Below are 14,291 nucleotides of genomic sequence, written 5' to 3'. Positions count from 1 at the left end.
AACCCTGCTACCCAGCATGTCCACGATCAGCCTGTGTGTCCCTGGAAGGTAGGGTGGGGCATGGGGGTAGGGAGATGAGCCAAGGCCAGTGCAGACGCCAGGCTGAGGGAGTGACCTGCTATGCCCTGTGGAGCCCAGGCCCTTGGGCCTACGAAGGTGAGGGGTTGCCAGGGACATAGGGTGGGGACTGGAGGGAGGGTGCCTGTGTCCCAGGTCTGACTGCAAAGCTCCAGGTCATCCATTTCATCTGCAGAGCTTTGTCGTCTGAGCATGCGTGTGCATCCGTGTCCCTGCATGTCACTGTGCCCGAGAGCGAGTCTATTCCCATGTCACTGAGCCCATGGCTCGGTGCCCCTGTGCTGCCCCTGCCCCTGTCGTGTACTCCTGCCTGCATCTGGGTGTGTCTGAATAAGGGTCGGCGTCTGAACAGTCAGCCTGTGCTTCCTTGTGCCCCACCATGCCAACAGGGGGCGCTCAGTCCAATGCACACGCAGAGCTCCTAAAAGTGGAAACTGGGGGCGGAGCCTGGGCTGGGGGCGGGGCGGGGGCGGGGCCTGGGACCCCTCCTTCAAGCCCACTCTGTGGAGGGGCAGGCTGAGGCCCGGGAGGTCGGAGGTTGGGGGGGTGGGTCTGCGTCACCACCTCCGGAGGCCTTTTCCTGTGGGGGGAGGGCGGGCCAATGAGGGCTGGGCCTGTCACGTGGGCCTGACAGCTGGGGAGGGGGTGGCTGGGGACTATGTGGTCCTGAGGTGGTCAGCTCCCGGAGCTGCGGCGCCGAGACCCCCGGCTGCTCCACCCGCGCCTGCTGCCTGCGCTGCTCTGCTGGCCCCACCATGTTCTCCAGGAAGAAGCGCGAACTCATGAAAACCCCTTCGATCTCCAAAAAGAACCGGGCGGGAAGCCCCAGCCCGCAGCCCTCGGGAGTGAGTGAGCCTCTTTGGGGAGGAGGAGCGGGTGGGGACCTTGGGGCCACAGGGGGACAGGGTGCGCCCTCTGCCCAGAAGCAACATGCCGGGCCTGCGATGGGGGGCTCACGCCAGCTACAGCCCCCACCAGGCAGGGCTGCAGGGGCCGCGCAGGTCCAGCCAGGACCCTGGCATTCGGCTCATGGTAGGAGGCCTTTGGGGTGGCCATGGCCTCCCTCATCTGGCCCACGGCCGGCTGTGGGGCCCAGGGGGTGGGGTGGCGGTGCCAGCGTGGGGGCGACCTTTGGGTGTGGGCTCTGTAGGATGGGGCTCAGAATTTGGGGGCTCCGGTGCTGCCGGCTGTGAGAGCGATGGCACAGCGGAGTATCTAACAGGGTCCCTGGGTGTAGGGCCTCCCGGCCCAGGGCGTGTACACAGTCTCGTGTGTTTATGGGACTCAGGGGTCTCCAGGAGTTGACAGAGGTGTCGTTACCAGGGATTGGGTGCGTCTGCCACAGCCTGAAGTGGGCTACAGGGGCTGGGACCCTCTTCTGGCCCGCCCTCCCCCACCAGGAAGTGGGGTACCCGCGCCCCCGCAGGCCCCGCCCCTGGCTGTGGTTTGGGTAGACGTTGTTTGTGAAAGCTCTGGGGAAGAGGATGTTGGGTAACAGGTGTGGGAGGGGCATGGCCCCAAATCTCAGCCCTCTGACCTCTGGCCTCTGACCCTCATGCGGTCAGGTTGAAGACCCCCCCCCAGAACCCCATTTCACTTTTGAAGAAACTGAGGTAGTACCTGGGCCAGAGCACCTGCCTTACCCCCCCATTCCCCCCACCCACCTCCAGGAGCTGCCCAGGAAAGATGGGGCGGATGCTCTGTACCAGGGACCCAGCCTGGAGCCACTGAGTGTGACCTCCAACACCAAGGCCACAGGCACGCTCAAGAGGCCCACCAGCCTGAGCCGCCATGCCAGCGCTGCCGGCTTCCCGCTGCCCGGTGCCACTTCCTGGACGCTAGGCCGGAGCCACCGAAGCCCCCTGACAGCCGCCAGCCCCGCGGAACCACCCGTTGAGGGGCCCTGGCCCGATGCCGTGGAGGACATCTCCCAGCTCCTGGTTGATGTGGCCCGCTTCGCCGAGGGCCTGGAGAAGCTCAAGGAGTATGTTCTACGTGATGGTGAGAGCCGGCAGGGACCCTGAGGCCTGGGGGGAGACTGAAGTAGATACAGATATCCCAAACCCCGTGGGGTCCAGGCAGGGTAAAGAGAAGGATCAGAAGGGCATCTTTATGGAAGCAGCCACTGCAGCTAGGGCTTTCAGGGATGTGTAGGAGTTTGGTGGAAACTAGGAGGGAAAGGCATTGAAGCAGAGGAGACGTTGTGTGCACTGGCGCAGAAACATGAAATGGAGTTGTGTTTGGAGGAACGAGATTTGCTGGTATATGAAGTGTGTGAAGCTGAAGGGATTGAGGATGACAGGGAGAAGGATCCTGGACATTATCCTGGGGACAGTGGGGATCCACAGAAGGTGTTAGAGCAGAGGCCGGACTTGTGTGTTGGGCCGAGGTGGGCTAGAGGCAGGCTGAGGTCTGATGGGGCGTCAGAAGGGACAAGGGGCAGGAAGGACAGCATGTGAGCTGCAGGAGGGAGCAGCTTGTGGGATGGCAGTTCCGTTTTCTCCTCCACAAGACTGACAGCCTGGCTTCCTGCTGAGTTATTTTCATCTGTTTCCTGTTTGTCCCTAGCAGGCACCTCAAACCAGGCAGGCACAGCACCTTGTGTGCTGCCTGCTCCTCCCGGAAACCACAGTGCCAAGACCACACCAAGTGCTCTGACCAGCTTGCCGTAGGCACCCATTTTATAGATGGGTAAACTAAGGCCAGGAGTGGGGCACTGATCTCTGGCTCACCCAGCTAAGGAGGGGTCAGGGCCAGATCCAACCTCAGCCTGCAGTGGCCTCTGTGTCTTCAGGGCGCTAATGAGGAGCTCGGTGTAGAGGCCCAGCCCCTTCTGGGTGGGAGTGGGAACCCCCAAGGTTATCTGGTCACAGAGGCAGGGCCTGAGCTCTTTCCTGGGGAAACTCGCTAATCTCGGTTCCTTTCCTATTCTGGCACTTCCTTGGAGGCCTGGTCTGGGTGGGGCTGAGTCCTGGAGGCGGTTGGGATAGGGTTGGGGACACACTTCATCGTGCCTCAGGCGTCCTGGGCCTGGGAAAGAGACTGGAGCAGAGGGGATGTGGGTTTGAATCCTGTGCTGCCCCTGCTTGTCCGGCTGTGAGACCTTGGACCAGCTGCCTGCCTCTCTAAGCCTCAGGTGTCTTATCTGTGAAGCGGGGCATCTATACGCTCAGGGCTTATGGTTGCCCTGATTCACAGATAAGACACCTGAGGCTTATAGTCACTGTCACCAGGTGTTCTCAGCGTATTGTGTGTGGTCTTGGGGACCAGTATGCTGCTGCATGGGGCCCCGCGGTGAAGGGACAGAGCAGGGTGCGGGGTCCCCAGCCCTGTGGGAGCACATGGCGCTTGGGGACGCAGCAGCTGCTGGACTTGGCTTGGCCGTGCCAAGCTGAACACGTCCAGGCTTCTCTGGAGTCGGCTTCCCTGGCGTCAGCTTCCCGGTGGGGGTGCTGCAGGTGGCTGAGGCCACGCAACACCAGGGGCGAGGGGCCAGGTGTGTGGAAGGAATGTCCTGGGAAGGGGCCTGGCCTGGCCTTTCCCCAGCGTCTTTCCTGGATTCCTGAAGCCCCTTTATGCCTCTGAGTTGGCTTCGGTGTCAGGACCCCCCAGGTTTCAAGGCACGAGGGCCATCCAAAGGGGTCCTCAGTGCTGAAAAGGGTCGGGCTATTTTCAGGTTCCACGTATGTTCTGAGCAGGCCCACCAGGCAGAGACAGAAGGCCAACAGGTGTCAAAGCTGTCATCCCAGCCGGCCCCCAGGCCTCCTGGGTCTTAGCACCTACTTGTCCCCTCCCCTTACAGACGCTGCTATGGTTTTGTTTTTATTGGTGTGTTTTGCACACACTGTTCTGCCTGCACATGCTGCTTTTCGGAACATCTGAAGAGAGCATCTAAAACCACAGTTCTAAGATACAGAGCTAACCTTGACCCCCTGTGCTCCATCACCGCCTAGGGCAGTGATGGCGAACCTTTTGAGCTCGGCGTGTCAGCATTTTGAAAAACCCTAACTTAACTCTGGTGCCGTGTCACATATAGAAATGTTTTGATATTTGCGACCATAGTTAAAGATTTATATTTTTGATATTTATTTTATATATTTAAATGCCATTTAACAAAGAAAAGTCAACCAAAAAAATGAGTTTGCGTGTCACCTCTGACACGCGTGTATAGGTTCACCATCCCTGGCCTAGGGTTCCCCTTTTCCCCGGAGATAAAGCCAGGCAGGGTCCTTCTGTGTGTCGTTCTCATGCCTTCAAACATAGTGTAGGTGGAAAAGCTGTGCGATCCTTGAGAAATGACTTTCCCTCTCTGTGCTTCAGTTTCTTCATCTGCAAAATGGGGATGACGACAGTGCCTGTGTCATGGGGCGGCTGTTGGGAGAGTGCGAGATAACAGGGTGCTTGAGGCCTGGTATCCAGGCAGGCAGGGAAAGGAGAGAGCTGGATAGAGCCTTGAGCAGCCCTGAAGGGCTGGGGCAGGGAAGGGGCCAGGTGGGCTGCAGGAAGGAGAAGGTACCAGGACTGCAACTTGAAGGACAAGCAGTTTACTTTCTGGAGGGATGAGGGAAGTGTTCTGAGCAGAAGGGACTGCCTAGGCCAAGGTCTGGCCTTGGTTGCCCTGGCCAGCACCCAAGAGAGGGACAGTGCCCTACCTGACGTCCCATAGGAAGCCTCGGGCAGCTGCCCCCTCCCACCTCTGCCTCAGCTTTCCCACCTGGGGACAGGATCTTTGAGGAATACGTGGGCAGGTTGTCTCTGGGGCCACCCACTCCCTCCCTGCTCATACCTGCTCTGCCCGCAGACCTCCTGGAGGCCCGCCGGCCGCTGGCCCATGAGTGCCTGGGCGAGGCCTTACGAGTGATGCGCCAGGTCATCTGCAAGTACCCACTGCTGAACACTGTGGAAACGCTCACAGCTGCGGGCACCCTCATTGCCAAGGTCAAAGGTCAGCTGGCCAGGACAGAGCAGCAAGGGCTCTCTCTGCCTGGAAGGGCTTCCTGGAGGAGGGGATGTTTGAAGTGGGTTTTGAAGGATAGCTAGGAGTTTGATGGGCACACTTGCTCCAGTGATTTCCCTGGGCTCAGGGCCCCCTTCACTTAGTTGTAGGGGTGGTCACATCCCAAAGTGAGCCAAGCCTCCTCGTCCTTATCTCTGCCCGCCAGCCTTCCATTACGAGTGCAACAATGAGGCAGACAAGCAGGAGTTTGAGAAGGCCTTGGAGACCATTGCCGTCTCCTTCAGCAGCACGTGAGCGCGGGCCCTGTGAGCGGGAGCAGGGGTGTGTGGGGCCCTTGTACCTCTGGATACTGACAGCCCTGACCCTGCAGGGTGTCTGAGTTCCTCATGGGTGAAGTGGACAGCAGCACCCTCCTGTCAGTGCCCCCCGGGGACTCGAGCCAGGTGAGCAGGGATGGCCTTCTCTGTCTGGGGGCGATGATGGTCTCCTGATGGGTGGACATCACCTGGGACCCAGCACAGGGCTGGGCTCACCTGGACTCCCCCTGCACAGTCCATGGAGAACCTGTACGGACAGGGCAGTGAGGGCGCCCTCCCTTGCGCTGAGGACTGTGATGCTGGTGAGTCTCTGAGCCACACACGCTGGGCGGGCATGTGCTTGAATGGTGGATGGAGGGGCAGAGGACTGGGACTGAGGGGGTGCTGGAGGGTGGAGCCCGGGCTGAGAGGCCACTCTGCAGGCTGCCTGCTGCCCGAGGAGGTGGACATGCTGCTGCAACGCTGTGAGGGAGGCGTAGATGTGGCCCTGAACTATGCTAAGAACATGGCGAAGTACATGAAGGACCTCATTGGCTACCTGGAGAAGCGGACTGCCCTGGGTGAGTGCTGGCCTGGGGTGAGATCTGCCAGGGGACCCCCTCCGCTCACGTACCCCTTGCTCCCCTCCCCTCTGCACTGACTCCTCTTCTCTGCCCTGCAGAGATGGACTTTGCCAAAGGCCTGCAGAAGATTGTCCACAACTGCAGACAGAGCGTCATGCAGGAGGTGGGGCCACGTGCCTGGGTGTGAGTCCCTGCAACTGAGAAGGGCCCAAAGGAAGGGGCTTCCTGTCTATGCTATGGTGGTGGCTGAGGGAACCCGAGGGAACCAGGGAGGGCTTCCAGGAGGGCCTGGGTGCTGTCCCACCCCTCTAACTGCCGCCCTCTCCAAAAGCCCCACATGCCCCTCCTGTCCATCTACTCGCTGGCCCTGGAGCAGGACCTGGAGTTCGGCCACGGCTTGGTGCAGGCAGTGATCACGCTGCAGACCCAGACCTTCATGCAGGTGGGCTGCCCCCCGGAGGCTGGGTGAGGAGGGGGGTTACCAGGGTCTCCTGCTCACGGCCCATCTCACCCCAGCCCCTGAACCTGCGGCGGCTTGAGCACGAGAAGCGCAGGAAGGAAATCAAGGAGTCCTGGCACCGTGCCCAGAGGAAGCTGGTACCTTGGGAGGCAGGCGGGCGGGTAAGGGTGGGGCGGGCTGGCCTCTGAGCTGCAGTCCCAGGCATGGACCTACACCAAACTGTGGTTTCCTGCCTCTTGTACACTCGTTGACATCTTACTGAGCACCTGTCTTGTCTCTTACACTCACCCCACATCCAGAGGAGTGCTCCACCTCAATCCACTCTCCTCCCTCTTCCCAGGCCCTTTACAGGTGCTTACTGTGGAGATCATGTGACTTACTTCACTACATCTCTATTGATGGGCCTTTTAGTTGTTGCTGAGCTGTTGCTGTTTCAAACACCACTGCTGTGACAAGCCTGTCCCCTCTTTTGGATATGTGATCAAGCATTTATTTCAGATCTCTGCCTGAAAAGGAATGGCTGGGTTGGGGTGTGAGAGTACGAGCTACCCCCTCGAACCAGAGCTGCACTTTCCCCCCCTTTGTGAAGCTCGGTCCATATCCTTTGCTCCCTTTGGATTGGACTGTGGTCTGTTTCTTATTGATTTGCCAGAACTCTTTACATATTAAAGAACTCAGCCTCTGATGGTGTGTGTTAAGAGCCACTCCTTGGCCTATTTTACCAGGTAGAAACCTGTGATTGCCAGCAGTAGCCTTTTCTTTTGTTAATCCTCACCCGAAGATATTTTTTCCATTGATTTTTACAGAGAGTAGCAAGGGAGGGAGGGATGGTGAGAGAGAGAGAGGGGCAGGGAGAAAAACATCCATGCGAGAGAGGTACACCAATTGGTTGCCTCCTGCACACGCCCCAACTGGGGCCAGGTATCGAATCTGCAACTCAGATATGTGCCCTTGACTGGGACTCAAACCCATGACCCTTTGGTGCATGGGCTGATGCTCTAAGCACTAAGCAACACTGGCCAGGGCACTAGTCTTTTCTTTTACGGTTTCTGGGTTTTGTGTCTTGCACCAAAATTTTTTATTTAAAAAATTCCCCCATGGTTTCTCCTAGTACCTATACCAGTTCTTTACCTTTAAGCCTTTGAAGGTGCAGGCTGCAAGGTGTGGCCCCAGAAGGCCCATGGGTTTTGACTAAGTGCCTTCCTGCCCACCCAGAGGGTGCTTGACTTCCTGCCTGGGCGGCTGCACTGTTCTCTCTGAGAGGGGAAGTGAAAGAGCGTGTGCGTCACCAGCCGCTCTGACGGGGGTGGGTATACGTGTCAGGGGCTGATGAAGGCTGTGCCTCGTTCAGAGCTTAGCTATGCCTCAGCTTCCCGGGCTGCCAAATGGGCACACCAGATCGATCCAGTTCCTCCTGGAGTCCCATGATAGGTGTCACCTCCTATTCTTCTACTGTCATTTCTTGGACAGGTGCCTGTTTGCCCACTGGGTCATGGGATGTTACCATGGGACGTGGTGGTGGTGGTGCCTGACTCGGTGTCTGGCTGCTGGAGTGGGAAGTGGGGAAAGCCAGGACCCAGCTCAGTTGAAGGACAGTTTGGAAATGGTCTCTTTGCTTCCACGCCCACAGCAAGAGGCAGAGTCCAACCTTCGCAAGGCCAAACAGGGCTACGTGCAGCGCTGCGAGGACCATGACAAGGCCCGCCTGCTGGTGGCCAAGACGGAGGAGGAGCAGGTGGGCACGGGGCCTGGAGCAGGGGGCACCGTCTCCAAGGCCCTGGACAAGCGGCGGCGCTTGGAAGAGGAGGCCAAGAACAAGGTTTGTGTGGGTGGGGGGGGGGGCAGTGGAGGGTGAGGCCCGGCGGGGGGGCAGTTCTGACACACTGTGTGAAGCTCCCCACCTCTGCTCGGCCGGGAGAGCCCTCCCACTGTTCTGCTGGCTGGGTTTCTGTGTGGGTCTTGCATCCCAAGCTGAGGTCTCTGTGCGCCCCCGACCCCCACCCCAGGCAGAGGAAGCCATGGCCACATACCGCACATGTGTGGCGGATGCCAAGACACAGAAGCAGGAGCTGGAGGACACCAAGGTGACGGCGCTTCGACAGATCCAGGAGGTCATCCGGCAGAGTGACCAGACCATCAAGTCGGTGGGTGCCAGGCGCTCCCAGGCTCTGGCTGCTGGCAGGCTGCGCAGCTACCCGTGCAAACTGCTGACCTCACTGCCTATGCCCCGTCTCCCGCAGGCAACCATCTCCTACTACCAGATGATGCACATGCAGACGGCCCCGCTGCCCGTGCACTTCCAGATGCTGTGTGAGAGCAGCAAGCTCTATGACCCGGGCCAGCAGTACGCCTCCCACGTGCGCCAGCTGCAGCGTGAGGAGGAGCCCGATGTGCACTATGACTTTGAGCCTCATGTCCCCACCAGCAACTGGTACGGCTGTGTGCACGCGCCCTGGGAGCCGGCTTCGCGCCTGAGATGGGGGTAAGCACGAGGAGGCCCCTCTGACCCCCATCATGGCTCCTCCTCCCGGCTTTTACTCCCACCAGGTCCCCTGTCATGCGTGCCCGGAAAGGCAGCTTCAATGTTGGTGACGCTGCGGAGGCTGCTAGCGGCCCCCCTGATGAAGGTGGGCCCAGCGATGGGACGCTTGCCAAGGAGCGCAGGGGTGAGTGCCCAGTGGGGGTGGGTGCCTGGCAGGATTGTGGGGTGGGTGAGGCCTCCCTCCAGCCCTTCTCAGCCCCACTCAGCCCTTCACTAGATGCGCCATTCTGCAGGTGGGCGTGGACACCAGGTGCACAAGTCATGGCCAACCTCCATCCCAGACTCTGATGGCAGTCTGGACCCCAGTCCTGGCTCAGGTGAAGGACCTGCCCTGCTGGCCGGGGACAGCTCACCATGTGGTCAGGGTGATGGAGAGGGCCCTTGGGGGAGCAGCTGGCCAACCGGGTGCTGCTCCCTCTGGGCTTGGGGTATCTGACACCCCTATTTCCTGCTCAGGGGACTTTAAGAAGTTTGAACGGATGTCGTCCAGCGGCACCATGTCATCCAGCGAGGAGCTGGTGGACCAGGAGGGCAGTGCAGGGGCATCGGCCTTTGAGCAGGGTAAGGGGCCTCTGACCCCGGCAGTAAGGGGAGAGGGGTTTAGACTCTGCCTGTGGGCCTGGTCCTGACCTGCCTTGGCGACAATGACCACCGGTCCCCCCCCCCCCAGCTGACCTCAACGGCATGACCCCTGAGCTTCCAGTGGCTGTGCCCAGTGGGCCCTTCCGCCACATGGGACTTTCCAAGGCAGCCCGAACTCACAGGCTCCGAAAGCTCCGTTCCCCAGCCAAGTGCCGGGAGTGCAACAGCTATGTCTACTTCCATGGCGCTGAGTGCGAGGAGGTGAGTGGGGGCCCCAGGGATGGCTGGAAGGTCCCATGTGGAGCACAGGGGATTCTGGGAGAGACCATCGGGACTGTCCTTCAGAAACTGCCCTGTGGGGGAGTGGGTCATGAGGGCTTCAGGGAGGGAAGGGGGACCCAGGCTCTCTGCTCACTATGCACTGCCCCCAGTGCTGCCTGGCCTGCCACAAGAAGTGTCTGGAGACCCTGGCCATCCAGTGTGGACACAAGAAGCTTCAGGGCCGCCTGCAGCTCTTTGGCCAGGACTTTGGCCAGGCAGCCCGTGCCACTCCCGATGGCGTGCCCTTCATTGTCAAGAAGTGTGTTTGTGAGATCGAGCGGCGGGCTCTGCGCACAAAGGTGACTACTGTGGGGACAGCAGCAGGGGCTTCATCCCAGAAGCACAGGGAGGGGAGGGAGGTGTGGGCTGAGGCTGACCGTGGACCCCCACAGGGCATATACCGGGTGAATGGGGTGAAGACGCGTGTGGAGAAGCTGTGCCAGGCCTTTGAAAACGGCAAGGAGCTGGTGGAGCTGTCACAGGCCTCGCCTCACGACATCAGCAATGTTCTTAAACTCTACCTGCGCCAGGTGAGCCCCATGGGGGAAGAGCAGATACTGGGCAGGACCTGTGCCTGGCAGGGGCGGGGCTTCTTGGGGTTGTGGGCTGCTAGGCCAGGGATGTGGCCAGGTCAAGAGCAGATCTGGTTATGGGTTGGGGTGGGACCAGCACCTGACAGAGGTCGGGCTGATGCTAGGGGCATGGCCAGGGAAGGACAGGAGGGGACTGGGCCAGGATCACTCATGACACCCCCCATCCCCACTCCTCCTGCCCCCACCTGTCACTTGGCAGCTGCCTGAGCCACTCATCTCCTTCCGCCTCTACCATGAGCTTGTGGGGCTGGCCAAGGACAGTCTGAAGGCAGAGGCTGAAGCGAAGGCAGCGTCCCGGAATTGTCCGGATGTGGCTGAGAGCGAGGCTGTGGCCATGGTTATGGTAGGCCGGTTGCGGGAGCTCCTGCGTGACCTGCCATCCGAGAACAAGGCCTCACTGCAGTACCTGCTGCAGCACCTGCGCAGGTGAGGGTCAGCCAGGCAGGGGTCCAGGGTGGCTGGGCCCAGGGAGCCACCCTCACCTGCTTCTGCACCCCTCGACTTCTCAGGATTGTGGAGGTAGAGCAGGACAACAAGATGACCCCCGGGAATCTAGGCATTGTGTTCGGGCCCACGCTGCTGCGGCCACGGCCCACGGAGGCCACCGTGTCCCTCTCCTCCCTGGTCGACTACCCCCACCAGGCCCGCATCGTGGAGACCCTCATCACCCACTATGACCTGATTTTCGAGGAAAAGCCTGAGGAGAACAGGGGACAGGTGAGGTGGCAGGTGGATCAGGGGAAGGTGCAAGGGTCTGCTCATGGGGGGATGCAGATGGAGGAGGACTGGGAGGTGTCTGGTTTCCACAGGGACAGCCTCCGAGGGGTCCTTTAAGCAAAGTGTGGGCTCAAATCTGGGGGATACCCCACTCAGTGCAGAGGAGTTGGCTCATCCTGTGTCCTACAGCCAGACCCTTGGCTGGGTCCAACTTGCTACTTTACCTGGCTGCTGGGTCTTAATTTTAAGCCAACAGTTTTTGCTTCTGCAGGTTTGTGTGTCCAAACAGCCCCCTGCTCTAGTATATATATTTTTAAATTCTTACCTGAGGATATGTTTTGTTACTGATTTCAGAGAGGAAGGGAGAGGGAGAAAGAGAAACATCAATGATGAGAATCATTCATTGGCTGCCTCCTGCATGCCCCCTATGGGGAGATCGAGCCTGCAACTCTTAAGAGAAACATCGATGTGAGAAACATCAGTTGCCTCTCATACACATCCTGACTGGGAATTAAATCCACAACTTTTTGGCATACAAGACAATGCTCCAACCAACCAAGCCACCTGGCCAGGGCCCTGCTCTAGCATTCAGTCCCTTTGCCTGAGTGTTTGTCTTTAGGCATCTCTTGGGGTTTGGGCAACAGGTCCCTGGTCTCCAGAGGCAAGATTGGGTGTGGCCTCAGGATCAGTGTCCTTGCTGGCTGTCCCTGCAGGACCCAACCCAACTGCCAGAGCCTACTGTCCCTGCTGGGAGAGCTGTCACTCATGACATGGAAACGGGGCCCTCACCCTCAGATGCAGCGGGTGGTGACAACTGTTAGAGATTTTAAAAATGTGGCTAATTTACAAGCCAGAAAATGGAGCTTGGACGGGCTGGATTCCAGGCCCCTCCCTGACCTCCCTGCCACCCCTGCAGTATGGGATGCCAACCCAGCGGGCTGAGGTGTTGCTCCAGGTACCCTACTCGGAGACCAACGAGGAGGCTGCCTTCCCCCTGCAGGAAGAGGCTGAGGACGGAGGCCCAGGTGAGTGGATCGGCCTAGGGAGCGCAATGGGAGATACCTCTCCCTGTCTCTCCCTGTCTCATGTCTCTACCTCTGTCTCTCCCTCTCACAGACCTACCAGAATCCCATGTTGCCTCCAACGACTCTGACTCAGAACTGGAGGAGGCCCCAGAGCTGCTGTCCCCGGCAGAGGGGGAAGCCTTGCACCGCCTCAGCTTCTTGGAGAAGCAGGGCAGTGAGGCCAGCGTGGAGGACAGCGGCAGTGAGGAGCAGCTGGGACCCTCAGCTGGGGAGGATGGTGACTGGGAGGGGCTGTCCCAGTACAACACCAACCAGTCCAACAATGCAGCTGAGGGTCCGCTGCCCGCCATGAAGCATGGTGACAGGCATGTCATAGCAGGCACTGGCCCGGAGAGCACGCCCGAGTTTGTCTAGCTGGGACCTCGGGTGGCCTGTGCTGTGGCTGAAGGCCGAGCACCACCCTGTTCCTGGCTCCTGTCACTGTGCATGTCCCCAGGCCTGGCCACACTGTGCCAGGCTCTGTGCCTAGGCTGCAATGGCCCACAGTGGCGAGGGCATCAACAGCCACCTTTTCCACAAGCTTCCAGGAGCAAGTCCATGGTCCATCCAGTGCCCCTTTGCATGACCCGCTTGGCTGAGCTGGGGACTTTGCTCTCAGGAGTCACCATGGGGCTTTGTGGACAGAGGAACTGCCTGAGTGACCCCAGCATTCTGCTCAGGGCTGGCCACTCCTTGGACCTGCCCTGACCTATAACTTTTGGTTGCCGGGCTGTGGAAGGCCACTCTGACAGCCAGATAAATGTCAGGGACCAGAAGGCAGAATTGGGTTTGGACATCTGGGGTTTAGGTACATGAGGGGATCTCCCTTCACATGTGTACATATTTTGCTTAAAATAAAGTTGCTGCCCAGCTGGTGTGGCTCAGTGGTTGAGTGTCGACCCATGAACCAGGAGGCCACATTTCAATTTCTGGTCAGGGCACATGCCCAGATTGTGGGCTCAATTCCCAGTAGGGAGCATGTAGGAGGCAGCCGATAGATGTTTATCTCTCATTGATGTTTCTCTCTCTCCCTCTCTCAAATAAAAAAAATGTATATTTTAAAAAACATTTAAAATAAAGTTGTTAATCTGAATGGCAACTTGGGGGATGGGACACGGGGTTCCTTTGCTTCCTCGCTGGGGAGGGTGTGAGGAAGGAAAGTCTACCCCAAATGGCCCAGTGAGGTGTGTGAGCCCAGGGAGCCTTTGAGGTAAGCTGTGCAAACATGTACATGTTAGATAACCACCTCAATAAACGCTGCCTCAGCACTATCGAGTAGAACCTTCCAGAAGACAACACTCTTCATCTGTGCTGTTCAAGTACCAGCTGCATTTCCTTTTTTTAAAAATGTATTGAAAAAATTAAAAATGGAACTCCCGTTTGACCCAGTGATCCCACTTCTAGGAATATATCCCAAGAAACTAGAAACACCAATCAGGAAGGATATATGCACCCCTATGTTCATAGCAGCACAATTTACAATAGCTAAGATTTGGAAACAGCCTAAGTGCCCATCAGCAGATGAGTGGATTAAAAAACTGTGGTACATCTACACAATGGAATACTACACTGGTAAAAAAGAAGGAATTCTTACCATTTGCAACAGCATGGATGGACCTGGAGAGCATTATGCTAAGCAAAGTAAGCCAGTCGGAGAAAGATAAATACCACAGGATCTCACTCATTTGTGGAATATAATGAACAACATAAACTGATGAACAAAAACAGATCCAGATACAGAGAAGCATCGATGAGACCATGGACACAGACACCAGGTGGGGGGAGGGCATGAGTTGGGGGGTGGGGGGGGGCAATGGGGAGGATAAGGACACATATGTAATACCTTAATCAATAAAGAAAAAAACAAACAAAAAAAAGAAGTGTTGATTTGAGCCCTGGCGGTGTTCTCAGTGGTTAGAGTGCCGGCCCATGGACTAAAGGGTCGCGGGTTCCATTCCTAATCAGGAGCACTTACCGGGATTAGTGGTTCGCTCCCTGCCCCTGGTTGGGCACGTGCAGGAGGCAACCAGTTGATCTCTCTCCCCGTCTCACTCTCTCTGAACAATCAATGGAAAAAATATCCTCAGGTGAGGGCTA

General features: G+C 58.3%; 1 protein-coding gene across 2 annotated transcripts; it reads left to right on the top strand.

The window, feature by feature from the left end:
- Positions 1 to 591: 591 nt before the first annotated feature.
- Positions 592 to 14,044, top strand: ARHGAP45 (Rho GTPase activating protein 45). Of its 2 annotated transcripts, none has more exons than XM_081092115.1 (23): positions 592 to 923; positions 1,749 to 2,079; positions 4,880 to 5,023; positions 5,241 to 5,325; positions 5,406 to 5,478; positions 5,588 to 5,654; positions 5,775 to 5,912; positions 6,014 to 6,078; positions 6,247 to 6,357; positions 6,432 to 6,512; positions 8,006 to 8,194; positions 8,382 to 8,519; positions 8,616 to 8,806; positions 8,923 to 9,041; positions 9,151 to 9,234; positions 9,374 to 9,478; positions 9,588 to 9,760; positions 9,931 to 10,119; positions 10,213 to 10,350; positions 10,613 to 10,839; positions 10,923 to 11,130; positions 12,047 to 12,155; positions 12,247 to 14,044. In XM_081092115.1, exons 1-23 carry the CDS (start codon positions 834 to 836, stop codon positions 12,567 to 12,569), a joined length of 3,378 nt encoding a protein of 1,125 aa, XP_080948241.1. In that variant the 5' UTR covers positions 592 to 833; the 3' UTR covers positions 12,570 to 14,044. The 2 variants fall into 2 exon arrangements, with proteins under 2 accessions (XP_080948241.1, XP_080948240.1); XM_081092114.1 differs by lacking the exon at positions 592 to 923 and adding an exon at positions 978 to 1,110.
- Positions 14,045 to 14,291: the final 247 nt, after the last annotated feature.

Source organism: Myotis nattereri (assembly GCF_964212035.1).
Source record: "Myotis nattereri genome assembly, chromosome: 5".
Classification (NCBI taxonomy): Eukaryota; Metazoa; Chordata; class Mammalia; order Chiroptera; family Vespertilionidae; genus Myotis; species Myotis nattereri.
The sequence above is the reverse complement of the archived record's forward strand: the minus strand, read 5'-3'. Positions and strand labels throughout refer to the sequence as shown.

What these genes read in the sequence shown, in the direction of transcription:
- ARHGAP45 (XM_081092114.1), top strand. Translation starts at nt 1,009, where the DNA reads ATGCCGGGCCTGCGATGGGGGGCTCACGCCAGCTACAGCCCCCACCAG. An exon ending in AGACCCAGACCTTCATGCAG is followed by an intron (nt 6,358 to 6,431) that starts GTGGGCTGCCCC and finishes ATCTCACCCCAG; the next exon opens with CCCCTGAACCTGCGGCGGCT. An exon ending in GGCATCGGCCTTTGAGCAGG is followed by an intron (nt 9,479 to 9,587) that starts GTAAGGGGCCTC and finishes CCCCCCCCCCAG; the next exon opens with CTGACCTCAACGGCATGACC.